This window comes from Balaenoptera ricei, chromosome 4 (assembly GCF_028023285.1).
Source record: "Balaenoptera ricei isolate mBalRic1 chromosome 4, mBalRic1.hap2, whole genome shotgun sequence".
In the NCBI taxonomy this organism is placed as follows: domain Eukaryota; kingdom Metazoa; phylum Chordata; class Mammalia; order Artiodactyla; family Balaenopteridae; genus Balaenoptera; species Balaenoptera ricei.
In genome coordinates this window covers 65282839-65302619 of record NC_082642.1, presented here as the reverse complement: position 1 = coordinate 65302619, position 19781 = coordinate 65282839, and the positions used below count along the sequence as shown (strand labels likewise).

The 19781-nt window shown below is 39.7% G+C and overlaps 1 protein-coding gene across 2 annotated transcripts in view; it reads right to left on the bottom strand.

Annotated features, from left to right (window-relative positions):
* Positions 1 to 15593: 15593 nt before the first annotated feature.
* Positions 15594 to 19781, bottom strand: part of PRKCI (protein kinase C iota) — an 80527-nt gene continuing 76339 nt past the window's right edge. For both annotated transcript variants that reach the window (XM_059920511.1, XM_059920512.1), the window contains one exon: positions 15594 to 18238. In XM_059920511.1, the coding sequence (XP_059776494.1) occupies positions 18151 to 18238 (88 nt within the window). In that variant the 3' untranslated portion in view covers positions 15594 to 18150. The remainder of the gene's footprint in view (positions 18239 to 19781) is intronic.

Genomic DNA, 19781 nt, shown 5'->3' with positions numbered 1-19781 from the left:
TTGGTTTGCAGGTGCTGCTGTTTCTGTGAGGCTGCTATGACGTTTACGCTACAAGACTGAGACTGGAAAATGTCACATTCCTACTACTACCTGATAAGCAGCACTCCTGAAAAAAAATAACATCTGCATCTTCTTGAACCCTCATAAAAAGTAAAGTAAATGGGGACTTCCCAGGTGGCGCAGTGGTTAAGAATCTGCCTGCTAATGCAGGGGACACGGGTTCGAGCCCTGGTCCGGGAAGATCCCACATGCCACGGAGCAACTAAGCCTGTGTGCCACAACTACTGAGCCCACGTGCCACAACTACTGAAGCCTGCGCGCCTAGAGCCCGTGCTCCGCAACAAGAGAAGCCACCGCAAATGAGAAGCCCACGCAACGCAACGAAGTGTAGCCCCTGCTCGCCACAACTAGAGAAAGTTCGCACACAGCAACGAAGACCCAATGCAGCCAAAAAATTAAAAAAAATTTTTTTAAGTGAAGTAAATGAATAAAGTAAGCATAAACCTACAAGAACAACAACAACAACAAAAATTCAAGAAATGAGGGCAAAGGGAAATGTGAGACTGATGGTGAAAGGAAGCCCCAGGATGACAAGTATGTTCCAGTCCAGATTAATACAGGAAAGTGAGAAATGACAGAAAAATGACACACTTCCTAATGTTTGAACACATTGAGAGAGCCTTACTGTGTAGTGAGAAAATTCGAGAATGAATGAGTGGTTCATAGGTTCATAAAAAACCAAAAAAAATTTTAAGGTACTTATTAACTTTAGAAAAAACAAAAATTTTTCAAGAAAGGAAATTACAATACATTACCTGGCTCTGCTGTGAATAAAATTGGCATAGTCATAGTAATGTAAATACTCTATTAATAACCAAAATTACAAAATTGTGATATAACTATATTGAGAGGACAGAGGGGAGGCAAAGTGTGTGTGTGTGTGTGTGTGTGTGTATGAACCTTCATCTTCTATAGTGAGAAGTTCTTAGGCAATATATAAACTCAAAAACTTCAGAAATAGTAAGAATACCTTATTTAGAATTATGGAGGTAAGCATGAGAAGAAATAGCTAAAAAAGTTGAAGGTGGCTCTTCCCAGGAAGTGGGAATCTGGAGTGTGGAGGTAGGACAAGGGACTTTTCATTTCTATTTCACATTTTTAAAAATTTTTTTATTGGAGGGTAGTTGATTTATAATGTGTTAGTTTCAGGTGTACAGCAAAGTGAATCAGGTATACATATACTCTTTCACATTTTAAACTATGTAACTATGTACATTTAATAATTATGATATTTGTCATTAAAAATGTGTCACATTTCTATGTATCTCTAATTCAAATAATTCTGCTGCCAGGAAATTAATCTCAGTCATGATTTGGGCTTCTTCCCATCCCTAAGGTCATCCAGGAGTCCCAGATGGTCTCATGTATTGTAGAATATATGGGGCAGGTCCTCTGGTCTCTAGCACACATAAGGCCTCATGCCTCACCCAAGCCCATAATCTCTTTGGTTCTTGGGCCAAACTTGGGCACAGGAGTCTTTCTCTGCTGCCCTCAAATCTTAGCATCTCCCAACGCTTCTCATCAGAAAGATCTTGTCACTTTGTGGGGTCCTACATGGAGTGGGACTCCACACCTCCACACCTCTGCTCATAGGACCCGAAAACATAGGCACCGGCTCCTTCTCCACTCCTTTCCTCCCTGGCACTTTCCTTTCCCCCCTTCCTAGTGAATTTTTAAAACCCAGGATCTGCCCCTCTTTTCCGTATGAGAGTGGTGAGAGAAGAAGCTACCAAGCAGCGCCTAGGGTATGCCTTAGTCCCTCCTCCATAACTTTGATTCAGACAGTTGACATCTTCCAATCTTCTGTAAAGATCTACATAGAGGGAGCTTCTGGCTAGATCTCACGGCCTCTCACTTGGCCACCCCCCACTCAACAATTCTGCAGCCGCAACTGAGGGGAGCCTACTGTTTGCATTTTTTTCTTACTCATGTTGTTACATTTATAATATTTTACTTTGGTTGTACTTGTGCAATCTGTGTATTGTTACAATTTCATTGTAATTTTGTTTCTCTCCAATTATAATCACTCATTTCCCCTACTCCCTGAAGGAGTGTGGGAGTCCTTTGCCTCATCAAGAGCCCTTTCTAAGGTAGCAATTTCCAAAGGGCCTGTGCACACCCTAGGGGTATACTTGTGATCATCAGGGTGTGAGAAGAAGATACCAAGACTTCTATCCATCTGTTTGTTTTCTGCTTTTGTATGTCTCTAATGTTTATAAAGTATACTTATAAATTAAAAATTTATATATTTGGGGATGCATTTTCAAAAATTTTTTTCACCGATGAAGTACGTGATCTAAGATATTTGAGAGCTATGTTCCAAGTCCAAGACAATACTGCCTAATAGAAACGTAATGTGAAGGGACTTCCCTGGCAGTGGAAGCGTGGGTTCCATCCCTGTAACTGTTTTCCTCAGCCACAATTTTTAAAAGTGAAAAGAGGTAGAGTTAATTTTCATATATTTTATTTCACCCAATATGTCCAAAATATTCTCATTTCAACATGTAATAAATATTAAAATTATGAATAGAATATTTTACATTCTTTTCTTTTACTAAGTCTTCGAAATCTGGCTTGTAGTCTACAGTGAGAGCTCATCTCTTGGACTAGCCACATTGCAGGTGCTCGGTAACACATGTGGTTCATGTTAAACACGGGCCCTCGGTGGTCCTAGAGGGCATCTGAGATGGGTCCTGACTCTATAACTGCTTCCACTGATGGCAGACCTCCTGAGGTTGAGACAGAACTGTACCTGCCTCATAGCTGCAGTTCACCAAAGACAGTAAGGAGAAGAGGACTACACTTCATTGAGCATCTACTCTTGCTCTTAAGCACTTTCACGTCCATTTCATTTCATTTTCCAGCACCTCTTTGAAAGAGATTATTAAACCATATAAAGACGAAGAGGAATTCAGTGTTTAAGACTCCCCGCTTCCACTGCCGGGGACGCGGGTTTGATCCCTGGTCCGGGAACTGAGATCCCACATGCCGGTCGGCCAAATAAATAAATAAATAAGAAACAGAGACTCGGGTTACAGCACTAGTTAGAATCCCAGTCTTCTTCATCCAAAGCCCTAAACTGAATGACAGTCCATTCTGTCCTCTAAAAGCTACTGAACTTATTCCACTCACCACTGTGTAATGCTGTTACCTGTTGAGACTGCTTTCATAGAACAGGGGAGGGAAGTCTGCAGTCAGACCCCAGGACAGTCACGATGCCCTCCCACACCTCCTGAAAGAATGAAAAATGCAGATTATACCCCAGGCCATTTTGCTGCCCTCTTAGACTCTCCAACTGTGCACTGTCAGATTTCCTAGCATGATACTTCCCTGGTTGGGTTTCCTTTATGTGAAGTCAATCTGCAGTAGATTAATTAAATACTGTATTGATTTCCTATTCTCTTGGGTGCTTCTAAATGGATTATATTCTTGAAGCCCCTTCTCTGAGCTAGTAGAACAATTCCCTTTGCAAATGTGATACTTGGAATTTTATCACAGCCCTCCCACCCAGACGTCACCCCACCGCCACCATCACCTGGCATAAAATCTAAAAGACCGTGGTGGCAAGAAAGGGGGAGGGAGTCTTGCTGGTTTCCAGGTCATGTTGATTTAACACTTCATGATTTATGCATCCTGGCTGTCTTTCTTGTAAATTTTCATTTTTGCATCCTGCTAAATACCTTGCAGGGGTGTTGTTCCTCTTATTTAGTCAATGTTTGTAAAGCATGTTACACATGAAAGCGCTGTGTCAGTGCTAAATATGAACACTTGGGTATCCTTGAGCTGTGCTTTGTCTGTACAGAGGTTTTCAGTGTAGCACAAATCGTGAGAGATCTGCCTTTGGGAAAAGACTTGGGTATTCTCCCCTGAACTGTAGATTATTAAAATATACATACTTGGGAATTAAGAGTGGCAATAAACATAGAGCATTTTGCATTCGCACGGTTTTCTGATCCTGATGTAATGGTGTTTTCCCCGCTTAGTCAAAGTGCTATGATGATGGGGAGTGAGAACAGAACCTTTCCTGTGAATTGTGCTGCCTTAGTGGTAGGCCCTTCACCTTCCTGATATGTAGCAAGTAATGTCTTTTGTTGTTGTTCAGTGAGTTGGTGACTGAAACAATTTAGCAGCATTTCCAATGTGTCTGAGTAGGAAAAAAGAGTCATTTAAAATTACAGCCTATTGGGGCTTCCCTGGTGGTGCAGTGGTTAAGAATCCGCCTGCCAATGCAGGGGACACAGGTTCGATCCCTGGTCTGGGAAGATCCCACATGCCACGGAGCAACTAAGCCCGTGCGCCACAACTACTGAGCCTGTGCTCTAGAGCCTGCACCACAACTACTGAGCCTGTGTGCCATAACTACTGAAGCCCATGTACTCTAGCGCCCGTGTGCCGCAACTACTGAGCCCACGTGCTGCAACTACTGAAGCCCGTGCACCTAGAGCCTGTGCTCTGCAACAAGAGAAGCCCCTGATCGCCACAACTAGAGAAAGCCCGCACACAGCAACAAAGACCCAACACAGCCAAAAATAAATAAATAAATAAAATAAAATTACAGCATATTAAATTGTGTTGAGTAATATTTCACTAATAAAAATTTTTAAATACCAGTTTCACTTACTTTTGTTAACATATTCACTAAGCCTGAGTTTATCAAATTTCTAAATGTGTAAAGAACAATGTTAAGCATCTTTATTAAGGTATAAGTTTCAATGGCTCATCTATGAACACAAACAAAAATGTTTTCTTTTAGAAGATTGAGTGGCTTACCATTCTTGATTGTTTTCTAATCCTCAGCTTTTAAGCTAGGTTTATATTTTAGAATAAGAGAACTGGTTGAAATGGAGCAGAGAAAGTTGCAGTCTTCTCTTTTAATAGCATTGGTTTATGAAAAACATGACTTTTTTTGGTACCTTTCATTATTTTTCATAAACAAAAAATAAAAATATAAACATGCAGCCTAAAACACACTTTATACTTCCTCTCCAATCCACAAAATGGCTGTTACCAGCAAGTAATTTACAGTAATAAATGATACACATGCAATGATGTGTAATTATATGTAATACAATGAATAAGCAGTAAGAAATAAAAACATGTTAATAAATGTTGTTTCTTTGCTATTCTAAGACTATAGCAAATTATCCTTCGTCTTTTAATTGCTTTTCAATGTAAGAAAATCCTAGGTTTATTTTTATTAATCAAAATTCCTAAAGGCTCCAACAGGATCCTCAGTGATTATAAATTTACATAATTCATCTTCTTCCACTCAACTTGTTTTCTATAATTAGTGCAGCTGTCACCAGGGAATCACGTTCTGGTGGGCAGGTAGCTATGGGTACAGCAGGCAGGCTTCAGTCAAACATTTCCTTTTAAACCATCCATCAGTTTTCTCCCTCATTTCAAATGAGTTGGATTCTATAAAGAAGAATTTGTTTCTGACGTAACAGACCTCCCTTTTCAGATCTGGACTACCTTTCCATAACTTACAACTCCTTCTCCAGGTCCGCTGAACCAAACGATGTAAATGAATCTCTGAAGAATTTCTTGGTCAAGCCAACTTTTAGGCTGCATACATGATATTTCTCTTTATAGCTTCCATATTTTTATCAAAACAGGTCCTCATTTCAAAATGTAGTTATAATGTTGTTAAAAACACAGCTAGACCACACTATAAGTACAATGACAAAGCACACTTCAGAATGGTATAGTAAATATCTAGCTTTACTTCTTTCTAGTCTTTAAATGACCTTTCTCTTTAGTTTTTTAATATACTCTTCCTCAGTAGAGCTATATGTTCAGCCTTTTCTATGATTCCTTCATTTGTAATACTTATTTTGAGGGCTGAGCAATGTTTTAAATCATCTAACTCTGCACTATAATAAGAATTTCCCTTAAAATAATAAATGGATGAAGGAAAAGCTAGTATTAATAGTATTTAGTGAGTGCTTAGTATATGCTAAGTGCTGTGGAGTAAACAAAGTATATATGTGCCACAATACTTAGGACATAACAAGAAATTCATTAAATATAAACCAAGGGTTTCCAACTTAGATGGGGAAGGAGGTGGCAGATCACCTACATAAAAAACTCCACCATTGCAAAGCTGTTGACATCTGCTAAGTGACAAGTGAAGGATTCTTACTGAGTTTTTTTTTTAATGTCTATACGTCTTCTGAACTGCCTGGGTCACAGATGATTTCCAGCAAGGGAGCTCCAGGCAGGAGAAGGTGCCTAACACAGATGCAGTCTGGAGTTTGGGGGGAGAAAAAGCTGAGTGTCTTCAAGTGTGAAAGGCACAGCTTCTCAAACCAGCAGTCAGCCAGGAGGCGGGTCTGGAGGAGGTGAGGGAAACAAAAGAGGAGACCGAATGTGCCAAAGCCAAGGAGAGACTGTGAGCCTCAGGCCACACTGACTGGGAGCAGGCCCAGGAGGAGAGCAAAGGAAGGAGGTGGAAGTCCAGCTGCGCCAGGGATTGAAGCAGGAAGTCAAAGTGGGACACAGCAGCTGCAGCCACCAGAAACAGGGCTGTGCTGGTGGCCCTCTGAGTATCAATGCAGGACTTCCCACCCCTTCCTTCTCAGTCTGAATCATATGCTGATGCCCCTCCAAGGGTCAGTTCAGGGTCTCTCATCTGAGGCAGTTCAGCCTGGAACTCAGTCTCAGCACAGAGAAGACAGCTGGCAGGCCTTCTAAATCTATCCACCTCTTCTTCCTGGGTGCACAGCTGGCTGACATTCCTCAGCCTCCCTTGCTTTAGCAAAGGCCATAGGACTGAGTTCTGGCCAAAGCCATGTGAGCCTACGTGAGGCAAGTCACTTCCAAACCAGGGCTGTAACACCTCCCACGAGTGTGCCTCCTAGCTCTTTCCTTCCCTAAGGCACCTGAGACCGGGTGCCCTGCGTGTCAATGGGAAACAGCCGCATCTTCCCAGCTCCAGACCCAGAGCATCTGCCCCAGACTGTTAGGAGAGGAAGAAATGAACTTCCATCACCTTACGGGTCTATTTGTTAGAGCAGTGTAGCTTACCCTAAGTAATACTCAGTGAGGCCAGGGATTCCCCAAGGTCCCAAAATGACTGTCATAGAGAGAATGCCCCAGGGCACTGCCTTTATGTGTGTTATGTGTATGACCACCCACACATACACGGAGGGACTGTTTCCATGGTAATACTAGGCCCACTAGTTTGTCTGTTCTTTGTTGGGAACATGGAAGGTCTTTTCCCATATAGGTGGTGTTAGAAATGGCACTTAGATCCTCACTCCTACCCCTGCCCAACCTACAATACCAAAAGCAGTAGTTCAGTACAGTCCACCATCATTTATAACATCTCTTTGCCTGATGTCAGAGAGTGAAAGAGATAGGAAATTGGGAAGGGGAAGTCAGACATGCTATCTGTCAGTCAGACATGCTTTCTGTCAAGTCAGCATTCATAGAAGGGAACTTTGTAAGGTTACTCCAGGTTTTAAAAGGAGACAGATACTCTTCTAAGCCCCAAAGGCCCAAGAATCGTGCTGGCAGGGAGAGTATGAATCTTAAACCTAGACCTGGAGAAGTAGCCATAGGATATTAATCCTCACAATACAAGATGTCTGATTTTTTTAAAGAAATTTAGAAGTGATCAAATTAAAACCAAATCAACAAACAAACAGAAAACAGAAGCAAGGCAATTGCAGTTCTTCCCTCCTCTCCTCTAACCCCTGTGTTTCCCCTACCCATCTTAGCAGCAGAGATGGGCGTGGGTTACTCTGTGGTAAAGGAGGTGGATGGGGGAGGGTGGGGAGAGGAAAGGGGATTCCAGGTGGGACATTCTCTGCTATCTTTAGAGGACACCCATGTGAGGACTCTCACGGCCTGTGGTTGAGACCCTGTAGTTGTGTGAGCTTCTAGGGATAGGATTCTAAACGAGAGGTGCAGTCTCTCTTTTCATCCTCATCCCCCAAGAAATCCCATCACAAGGAGCCTGGAGTACAGAACTAATTGAGTATTCTTCTGGCTCTGTGAACACTGACTTGGAAGAGCTTCTGAACTAGATCCTCTGCTCCCCTGGCCCAGGGCAAGCACCTGAGATACATCCAGGGAGCTCAACGAAGAGACAAAAGCCACAGCTTTGGGGAATCATTGCGCTGGGAAAAAAAACTTCTCTGGGTCATCATTTCTTCTCTCCTGAGAAGAACTGAAGTTCCTCTGTGGCCAAAGAGAAGAGATAATATGTCCTGTTTACCTCTAGAAATCATCTTCAGAGTATGAAACATGCTGCCACTGAGGAGTTTCAATAGGATTATTCACCTGGTTAAGGCAACAAAGGAAATCTATAAACTGAAATTCTCCTCTCCAAAATTCCTCATACGAAACAGAAAACTTATTACAAACTAAAATTAGTCTACACTTTTCAGTCTCTACAATCTTTCAGGAGTCCCTTTTCCCTTGATTTCCATTTATTACCTGAGTAATTGAGGGCCTTCTCTAAATGCTTCTGTTTACATCAGTGTTGGGGAATCCCACAAAAGCCCAGAATGACTCACCTTCCCGACTATAGCAAGAAGTTCTCTAGCCTAGGTCAGCATTTAGTGTGTGGGTGAAGGCCCTTCCTTGGTTCTGTTTTCCAGACTTTATTAAAGCATAAAAATGATCTGTGTGGTCTATAAAAAATACTGGTTCCTTAGTCCCAACTCTGCTGGATCAATGAAAGTTTCCCTGCCAACCTCTATTCATGGTGAAACCACAAGCCAGTGGGAGCTCTCTCTTTCCAAAGTACAGGGCTAACGTTTGTTCATTCACTCATTTATTTATTCATTTAATAAATGTTTCTGGAGGGTCTATGTGCCAAGCATTGTTCTAGGTGCTGGGACTGCAATAGTAAATGAAATTGATGTGACCCCTGCCCTCATGGAACATACAGATTGGTGGAGGTGACAGATGATGGTAAAACAAATCAGCATCATATAATTACACATTGTGAGGGATGCTATCAAGAAAACAAAGTGCAATGAGAGAGAACAGTGGAGGGGGCTAAGTAAGGTGGCCCTAGGTTGTCCTCTTGGGGGAAGAGACACATGCCTGAAGGATATAAGGTGCCCACCTGAGAAAGGGCAAAAGGAGAGGAGGCACTGGGACAGCATGTGTTAAGATCCTTAGGTGGAAGCACGTGTGGTAGGAAAAAGACTGATAAGAAAGAAAGGATGGGTCCTCCCTGGTGGCGCAGTGGTTAAGAATCCGCCTGCCAGTGCAGGGGACACGGGTTCGAGCCCTGGTCCGGGAAGATCCCACATGCCGTGGAGCAGCTAAGCCCATGTGCCACAACTACTGAGCCGGCGAGCCACAACTACTGAGCCCGCGAGCCACAACTACTGAGCCCGCGTGCCTAGAGCCCGTGCTCTGCAACAAGAGAAGCCACCACAATGAGAAGCCTGCACACCGCAACGAAGAGTAGACCCCACTTGGCGCAACTAGAGAAAGCCCGTACACAGCAACAAAGACCCAACACAGCCAAAAAAAAAAAAAAAAAAGTTAGAAAAAAAAAAAAAAGAAAGAAAGGATGGGATTTGGTGTTTGATTGGATGTTGGATCCCTGGTCCATTGAGACACTGGTTGCTACAGATGGCTGGCCTTAGGGTAGAGCAGTGAGCCAGGTACCACATCTTCCTCAAATGAAATGGGATGAACCGGAGGGTGTTGTATGGTAAAGGGGCTGGGCCACATAGCACAGAGCCTGAAGAAGCAGGGTTTTTACACAAAGGTGGAGGAGTGATAGTATGCAGTAGCTTTAAGGGAGCAGGAGAAGGCTGAATCCTGGGAACCATTAGAAAGAGCAGCCGCCACTTGAGAGGGCGGCAGGAAAAGCAACGTTCTCACTCAGAAGGGGAAGGAGAGTGCAACGAATGGGCTGAGAACCTTGATGTCAATTTATCCAGGAAGGAGGGTCCCAGTGGGCACAGAGAACAGCTAGGAGGGAAAGGAAGAAGGAAGGTTGAGTTTGGGAAGGGCAAGAACAGAGAAGAATGGGCATGAGAGTACAGGGCAGGCTATCTTGCTGGAGTCACATCTTGAAGCATCACCACAAATAACAAGCATATGGGTATAACTAACTCCAAGATGTCCAAAAGAACAAACCTTCGCAGTCACCTAGTGGATTAGAGGTGTGTGTGTGTGTTTCAGGGGGTACCCTGGTTTCCCAGAAATCAGCAGCATCCTGGACGTCTTGATCTGAGGAAGTAGTGTTTGGGCGAGGCCAGCCACAGGATTATTTCACCGGGCAGGCTCACACCAAATGTTGGATGTAGGAACAGTTTCTGATGGGCTACCACACAGTTCTGAGTGCTTGAAAGGAGTCCTGGACCAGTCAAGAAAGTGTCCTTCATGTATCTATGAAGTGGGAGGCTCAGAACATGGAAAGATGGAGCACAGCATCGCTGGAAAAGGCTGGCAGGGTTGAGCCAACACGGAGGGCTGCAGAGAAGGGGCCAGACCCACAGAGATGGCCATCAAGGAGTTAGCCAGAGAGAGTTTGAAGAACAGGGCGTGAATTAGCTGTGTGTAATTTCTCAGGACACAGAATTTGGAGCAAATGTTATGTAACTGTCTTGAGAGGCAACAGGCACTGGAATCATATGGACCTTGATTGAGCAAGTTACTTAACCTCCCTTAAACTCCATTTTTTCCCCACCAGTTGAATGGTGATAATAGTACCTATTAATAAGGCTAGTGGATTCAATTCTCTGAATTTAACTTGAGACCACCTGAGGTGCTAGTCTCAGGTCCTGCCTACACAGACTTCAGTTCAGTAGCTCTGGGATGGGAGACAGTCACGGGATTGTTAGGATTAAATGAGACGTCCGTGAAACGTTTAGCACATGCCTGGCCCATGTCAGCTATTAAAATCCATAAATACTATTTCTATTTGGGTGGACCCAACAGTGAGGAGCAACTTTCTTTGGGAAACTTAACTTCCTTTGGCATCACTGAAAATCAGATAGAAATAAAAATCGCGAGGACTCATCATAAGTACAATCTTTCACCTCTATTTTGAAATACAAAAAGGAATTTTTTTCCTCTTTCCTTTATTTCTATCACTATAGAAATTTGTAAAAATATATTTACCTATTCCCCATTTTTTGGTAAAATGTTTTAAAATCTTTATTGAAGTATAGTTGTACAATATAAGTTATAGATGTACAATATAGTGATTCACAATTTTTAAAGGTTATAGTCTACTTATAGTTATTATAAAATATTGGCTATATTCCCCACGTTGTACAATATATCCTTGTAGCTTATTTTGTACCTAATAGTTTGTATCTCTTAATCTCCTACCTTGATATTGCCCCTTCCCCCTTCCCTCTTCCCACCGGTAACCACTAGTTTGTTCACATTACACTGCATGATATCACTTGTATTTGGAATCTAAAAAGTACAACAAACTAGTGAATATAACAAAAAAGAAGCAGGCTCGCAAAAAGGAATTCTTATACTTTTAAGAATACTTTGTAAGTGGACAGATTTCATACTTCCTAGTTGCTCTTACTATCAAGTTACAATGTGCAGATTATAAAATGGTGTCAATAACACAACAAATCAGGCTTCCCTGGTGGCACAGTGGTTAAGAATCCGCCTGCCAATACAGGGGACAGAGGTTCGAGTGCTGGCCCGGGAAGATCCCACATGCCGCGGAGCAACTAAGCCCGTGCGCCACAACTACTGAGCCTGCGCTCTAGAGCCCACGAGCCACAACTACTGAAGCCCACGCTTCTAGAGCCCATGCTCCACAAGAGAAGCCACCGCAATGAGAAGCCCCTGCACCACAACGAAGAGTAGCCCCCGCTCGCTGCAACTAGAGAAAAGCCCACGCGCAGCAACGAAGACCCAATGCAGCCAAAAATTAATTAATTAATTAATTAAAATTAAAAAAGAATAACACAACAAATCTAAAAAAGTTGTTGATGAAAAACCTGTGAAGGAGAAGGTGTGAGGTTGTTTAGTGCAACGCACAGCACACTGTAGAGTTATTTTGGGCAATGAAGTAAATAACTGCCTGGAACTGAAGCACGCTGGAAATTAATGTTCAACGGAATTAGCAGGAAAATGTCTTTCCTTGGCAAACTGATTCTTTCAACTATTTACTTCCAATACAAAAATGTTTAGTGTTTGTGAAACAGCAACATAGTCAAAACTTTCCTGAAATCATGTTTTTAATGGATACTCTGAGGGTCTACAAACATTCATGGGTTAAACCTGTGATGCCATGCAATAATTGATATAGAAATTTCCACAACTAAAGAATGTGGGCAATTTCTTGCATTTTGTTTTAATTGAATTCTTCTATATTTAAATGACCAAAATCTGCCCTGGTTTTATTTTCAGCTAAAGGTATCCTTCACAGATGGAAAACTGCCCAGACTGCATGAAATATGACATGACTAGACTCTTGCTTGATACATCCCCAGTGCCCGGCACATAGTAGGTCCTAATTTGTGTTGAAAGAATATGGAAGGTCTAACACCCTGAAGAGTTAACGAAGGCAAAGCAGTTCTATGACAATTTGCCAGACTCCCAGATAACTGTAAATTCAAAACACACATGATAAGCACTGATGAGATCCTGGAACCTCTTGGTAACCGGCTTGTAGAGAATATACTGCCTTCTCCGGAGGGCGAAAGTGCTGGTAACTCTGACCTTCATTACAGCAAGAGACTGGCCCCTGGTGGTGAGGAAGTGGATGGAATCACCATTCGGAGACAGAACCATATATGCTTCTATCTCCCATTTTCACATTTTTCAGACCTCACTACTTGGGGGAGAATGTTAATTTTTATTTTAATCATAGGAAATATCCCCTACCTCAAAGGATAACATACACACTGACTTTTTTTCTTTTAAACCTAAGCCAACTTTTCTGGAATGAATTTATTCCTTGTATCATAAAAAAACTCCTTACAATAAAACTTTTCCAAATCCTGTAGGATCAGCATAGTACTAGACACATTACATAGCCTTCAATAAACGTATGAAATAAAAATTTAAACTTAAAGAAGGGAATAATAATGTAGCAAAGTATCCTCATTAACATAGATTCAGATTTCTTCATCAAAATATTGTTTCAAATTGAGTAAACTTTCAAATGATGCACAAGTGCACATACTTTCATGATCTTTAAATTTAAAAATCTAACTTTTAAATAAAAATCAAGAGTGCCTAGAAAAAAATTTTACTTAGAAATTTACCTTAGAAAAAAATTTTACTTGAAAAATATTTTTCTGGTAAAAGACCATAAAATGTGAGTTAGAATTAGGTTTCTGTACTTAACTATCTTTACATGATATTTTCCCCTAAATATACTATGAATAACGTAAAAAGTCACGAAGTATAACCACCCACGTTGCAGACAGTTTACATCATGGAAGGTTTAAATTTGGTTACGTGGCACTACTTCTAGAAATTTTTACTTAGAAATTTACCTTAGAAAAAAATTTGCTTGAAAAAAATTTTTCTGGTAAAAGAGCCCCGCCTCTACCCGCAAAGGGTCCTTTCTTACACAATGAGAATTTGCTTCTGACCTGTTGTCAATAAAAACTTGAGCTAAAGCTCTCTCAAGTCTAGTGAACACATCTGGAATGGAGTTTAACTTTCAGATAGCCTGTAAAAGATCACACAAAACAGCCACTTAATCCTTAGAAGAATTGTAATTACATTTTCTTCAGTAAAAATGTTGAAAATAGAAATTGGAGTAAAAATACAGTGTTAATGCCAGTAAGGCACAAATTGCTACATAAAGGTGAACTGCACTGCCACATTTCAAGCCAAAAATCACTCTCAAATTCTGAGCTGGGTTCCTCTTAATTATAAATTTCAGAGATGAACTGTACAAAATCTAATCTAAGCAGGAGCATCTGATAATTTTCTCTCCCATGTCCATGTAAATTCCAATTCATATTTCTGAGCAGAAAAGCCAAAAACAATCTTATGTATTAATCTTATATATAGTATATCTAGTATAGTATATGTTGTGTGTGTATGTCTGTGTGTGTATATAGAGAGAAATATCTAAGATTTTATTATGTATATATGAATTCTTAAAGCTTTTTGCAATCTACCATAAATCTAAAAAAAAGTATAGCATGGATCAATTATATATGAATATCAAGTAAAATTCATACAAGTTTCACTGGTAAACCTGTAACCTAACATGGCCACATAACATATATTTTTCTGCATTTATTTGGCTCTTATCACTGGACTATTTCCTGTGGAGACAATCATCTTTCTGAGTATGTCTGTTCTCTATCTTGAATATTAAGGGCAGAGATTCTGTCTTTTTATTAGCCTTATTTAGCACGATGAACATTCTGGGACAATAAACTTTAGATACAAACTACTCAGACTATCTGGGTCTTAACTGCTTCCTTAAGTCCTAGTGGAGAGGATGGTAAATCCATGAAGGGAGACCATCATATATACCAAATGACTTGCTGTTGGGTGTTATCCAGAAACGAACCTGTTGGATTTTAAAGATTGGAGATTGACTTTATCTCTCAGGGAGAAACTGGTTGCCCTATTGAATGCAAAATTTCCCAAAAGCTTCAAACTCCTCTTTGGATTCTGTTTCGGGATTTTATTAACACAAAGAAAACAACCAAATTTATGATTTGGTACAGGGGATATTAGGATAAAATAATAGAGAAGACATAGGAGATCAGTCTTTGGTGGTTTTAATATACAGACTCTAGCTCTCTGACAAGTCAATTAAGAAAAAATAAAAGCACTTAAGATTTCGTTCTCCTTGGAAAGGAAAGGCTTAAGTAATGGTAAAGAGGTTTGTTAAGTGTGGGATACCAGGCTCCTGCTTGTTTATATATGGACACTAGCTACAATTGAGAAAGGAGAAGTTCTGGAACTCTAAAATAGATCACTGTAGAACATACTGTTCTGAATCTGTTTAAATTTGGTTCAGTTTTAAAACTAGTTAAAATGCTCTCTCTTCAGCTGATTTTTTACTAATTTGTTTTCCAACATAAGAGATATAGAGGGGTGAGTTTAAAAATACACTGAACAGGGGCTTCCCTGGTGGCGCAGTGGTTGAGAATCTGCCTGCTAATGCAGGGGACACGGGTTCGAGCCCTGATCTGGGAAGATCCCACATGCCGCGGAGCGGCTAGGCCCGTGAGCCACAACTACTGAGCCTGCACTCTGCAACAAGAGAGGCCGCAATAGTGAGAGGCCCGCGCATCGCGATGAAGAGTGGCCCCCGCTCACCACAACTAGAGAAAGCCCTCGCACAGAAATGAAGACCCAACACAGCCAAAAATAAGTAAATAAATTAATTAAAGAGCTGATGAGTTGTTTAAAAAAAAACAACACTGAACTATATTTTATGAGTAGATGTCTACAATATGGCATCAGAACTACCAATGCTGCTTTAAGTACAGCAAAATTCCAAACTCTAAAATTTTCATTTCTCTTCTTGAACAAATTTTGATACGCCTTTGTTCTTTCACAAAACTCTGGTATGCTACATATTAAACATGTTCCAATCTTGATGAGTATTAAACATTTTATTTAAAGATTTGAAAGTAAAAAAAAGGTACACAAATACAGATCACATTATACCAAGGCAGTATTCTACATGACAAAAATCAAAACAAAACAAAATTTAAAAGTAAATGTACAGGTACTAAACAAGCATAATACCTGATATGCATTTCAGGCTGCATACACGTAAAATGATCTGACCACATACATGCTTATACAAAATAAATTTTTTCTTAGAATACCAAAATTCCAACCATTCTGTCAATTGCCTTAGTCCCCTGGTGAGTAATCTGAAACAACTTCTATGTAATATAAAAAGAATTGGCATGGCACATAAGGACTACAAAAACCAGAATACACTTTAAAACATATTTGTAATTCAATTCTGTATAAAATATACACAGTAAATATTAGTTTTTTTTTAAAAAAATATTAAAAAAAAAGGGCCACCCTGAATAATGGTTAAAACCTCATCACAGAAAAATGTTTCATCATTTGTAACATTGATAGAAAACTGATGGATTTTTTTTTTAGAAGATATCTAACTTGAAGAAGTCATTTACTCAAAACTCATTTAAAATTGTAGATAAGATAGTAACTGTCCCCCCCTTCTCAAAATGTTTTATCATGAATACTCTCTCTAATATGTAACTAAGGACAAACTAAAAGAAAAACTCAAAAAAATGTTTCTCAAAATGAGGTCCAAAGACCCAACAGAACTCTAAGGCAGGCCCAGTAATGTGCATATTAAACACACTGACTGCGTGATTATTCCACATTCTAAAACTTGAGAACGAATGCCCTAAGGGAAACAGTACCACTTAAAAGCAAGATGATAAACATATTTCTGATATGTCAAAAATTTCTATAAATTTATGATTTGAAGTGAATATTGCTTTTTGTTTTAAAACAAGTTTCAGGTCTTAAGAGAAACATACATACCTCTTAAATAAACATGTAAATTATATAAACACTTCCTTGGAGGTTTTCATTGCTTTCAGACATAGCTATTCAAAGAAAAGAGAGTACATGGCCAGAAACTTTGGAAAAATTACATTTCAAATGAAATGCAGCATCCCCGTGCCCCCCAAAAAGAGATAATTTATTAAATGCCTACATATTCTAAATTGTTCTAAATTTAAGGCTAGATAGCTTTCCTAAAAGTTACATTTTACTAACATTGGACAATTACAAGTAATTTAAACGATCATGGTTATTTTTTAAGTCCCTTTTCATAAAAAAAAATTTAAAATAAACAACAGAAGGATGCTATCATTGGTACCACTTTAAATAATAAATTGTTAAACACTAATATTAATAAAAAATAATCTGAAGAACTCTGCCCCTGAAATGTATTCTACTCTGATTACATGTGTTACCTACTTAACAAAAACTCACTTAAGGAGCTGGAACTGTGATGAATGTGAGTGTATGTGCATATCCTGAAGATTTATTCATGTTTATTATTGTTTCTTGAGTTTCATTGAAGACTCCACAAACAGGATCTGAAAGTATGGATAATGTGGTTTGGGGAAGAAACAAGCATGGTTCAGACACTATTTGGAAGATAAATTATTTTCCTGTATACTGAATTATAAGGAAAAAATAGTATACATTCTGTGTCCACTGGATAATGGAATGCTTTTACATTTGGTAGCAAGTGAGTGCTTCCTTATTATTTAAGTCAAATCACAAAAAGCGACTGTGAGATTTACTGTCCAATAAGAAATAAATATTACCATTGCACTTTTCTGTATCTATTTTAAGTTTCTATTTTTTCCTCTTTATATACTGAGAAGTGTTCCATTTAACTGCATCCTGGGTTCTTTGAACTACATTTATTAACACTCCAGTTAAAGTCCCCGCTACAGGGACAAGCTCAGACACTAACCCCTTAACATACTAAAGAAATCACTTGAATCAGTTTTTCAAAAACAGCTAACGATTTGGAATCTGATTCTTAATAAAATGTGCCTATTTTCTTCCTCAAGGAGAATCTGTATTCCCTCATTCTAAGCACGCAACATCTTTTATTACCAATTTATAATTGCTGCCTTAAAAATCAATAATTTAATTTGCTAAGGCAATGATAAAATTTACAGCTGAATTTTTAAACACACAGAACTCAGAAAGTAATAGGTAATATAACAAGTTGTATTTTGCATTACTCTTTTATTCCAAAATTAGACACTTAAATGACTTCATGAGTATGACAAAAATCAGGGGAGGCTTAGGATGTAATCCCACCATGTGCCTTAATGCAACAGATACTCTTTTTAGTCAGTACTTCCTTTAAACAAAAAAGACAACTTTATTATTCATCAGTAGGTTGCTGGATTACCAGTATAACTAAATTTTGACATGATTGTCTGCAAACTAGTTTCATTTTTTTTCCATAGTTAAACTTAGATGTAATAATTGACTCTTACAGCCAACAATAGAATATACTGAGTGCTTTTTTTGCAGGTGAAAAATATAAAATGGTTCTTTGTATCCAGGCTGGTAACAAGTTTATCCATGCACTAAATGGCAACACAAGCAAAATGCATAGTTGAGAAAGGAGGATCAGACACATTCTTCTGCAGACATCAAAAGAGGATTAATGTACTCAAAACCTTCAAATTCAGACTGATCGATCTTCCTCACAATGTCACTGTTGAAAGAAAAATAATTTTCATCATCAAGATTTCTTTGATTTTTTACTTAAATGGAAAAATAAGATTAAAAAATTAAAAATAAGGCTAATTTATATAAGTTACGGGGGGGAAATCTACAAGTTTTTAGATTAACCCCAAAACATTTTCTAGAAGAATCAGGAATGTTGAAAATCAAAAAAGACTAATAATCCCACGAGCAAGTTTAGAACCAAAAAGTAGTCCAAAACTGAAGCCTGGGAATAAAAAAGGTACAAATTGTCATAATTCTAGGTAATCTTAACTTTTGACCTGAACGACATTCATAATGTAACATCCAGGTCTGTATTAGTGTGCAATTTAGTAGTCACCCCAACAGCCAGATGGAAGATGGTGAAGAGAAGGCCCAGAAGAAGTTAACCAAAATGAAAAGACAACAGGAAGAAGAACACTGAAAGACCTGGAGTGAGGAAGGGTCACCCCAGGGAGGCAGTGGGTCACAGGGAGCAGAGAGGTTGGCATTCTGCTACACTGGGCTCCTAGTTTAATTCACAAGAGTATTTCCATCAAATATTTTACTACTTAAATGTTCGTACCATACTGCAGAGCACCACGTTACACAGGACATAGTCTCTTCCTTCAAGAAGAGAAGGAAGGTAGGTACTTCACATAACAGAAAGCAGTACCTGCTAAGTTTCCTACACAACAAGCTAAGCTCTACTCTAACCACAGTTCTAAAGGAAAAGGTGACTTCTACTTGGAGAAATCAAGAAAGGCAGCATCATTCCACAAACACTTACTGAATGGAATTATGAAAGATTATGGTAGGTCTGGGGAATGCCAGTAATTTATTAGAGTTGGAGCACAGGAATAGAAGGGTGTTAAGTGGCAGAGGATGTTGGAAGGTAATGGCTAGCTCAAAGAAGCCAGTGACGTTTACACTAAGTAGGTCCACCTTGATCCATCAAAGGTCTGGTTACATCTGAGGTAGCTCTGAAAGATGGGGAAGATTTCAATAGGTGAAAAGGAAGGAGGAATAGAGAGGAAATGTTAACAGCATGTTATCAGGGAATGGTGAGTAACTGAGCCTGATGAGAACGCAGCGTTTGTGTTAGAGTATAGTGAGAGATATGGCTAGAAAGTCAGGCTGAAGCAGATGGCGGGAGGCCTTAATTACTAACCGAGGGGATAGACTTTTTCTGCTAGGCAATGTAGGAGTTACTGAAGGTTTCTGATGAAAGGAGTTAAAGAACTGGAGTGGTACTTCCTGAGTGCACCGAATAGGCTGCAAAGTAAAGAAGGAGTCAGTTAGGATGGCATGATAGTCTACGTATGATCTGAGAGACCTGAGCTGGGCTTATGGCAGTGGGAATGGAAACGACACAAGTGATGAAGTAAAGCAAAAAGAGACGAGGCCTTGGCTGCTGAAGGTATTATGTAGTTTGGAAAGGAAAAGTTAGAGTCAACAACCACTGACTCAGCTCTTGAATCCGAATGCAGGACTGCATGGTGGTACAACAAGCAGAAAAGGGTAAATAAAAACAAGGACCCGAGTGAGAACAA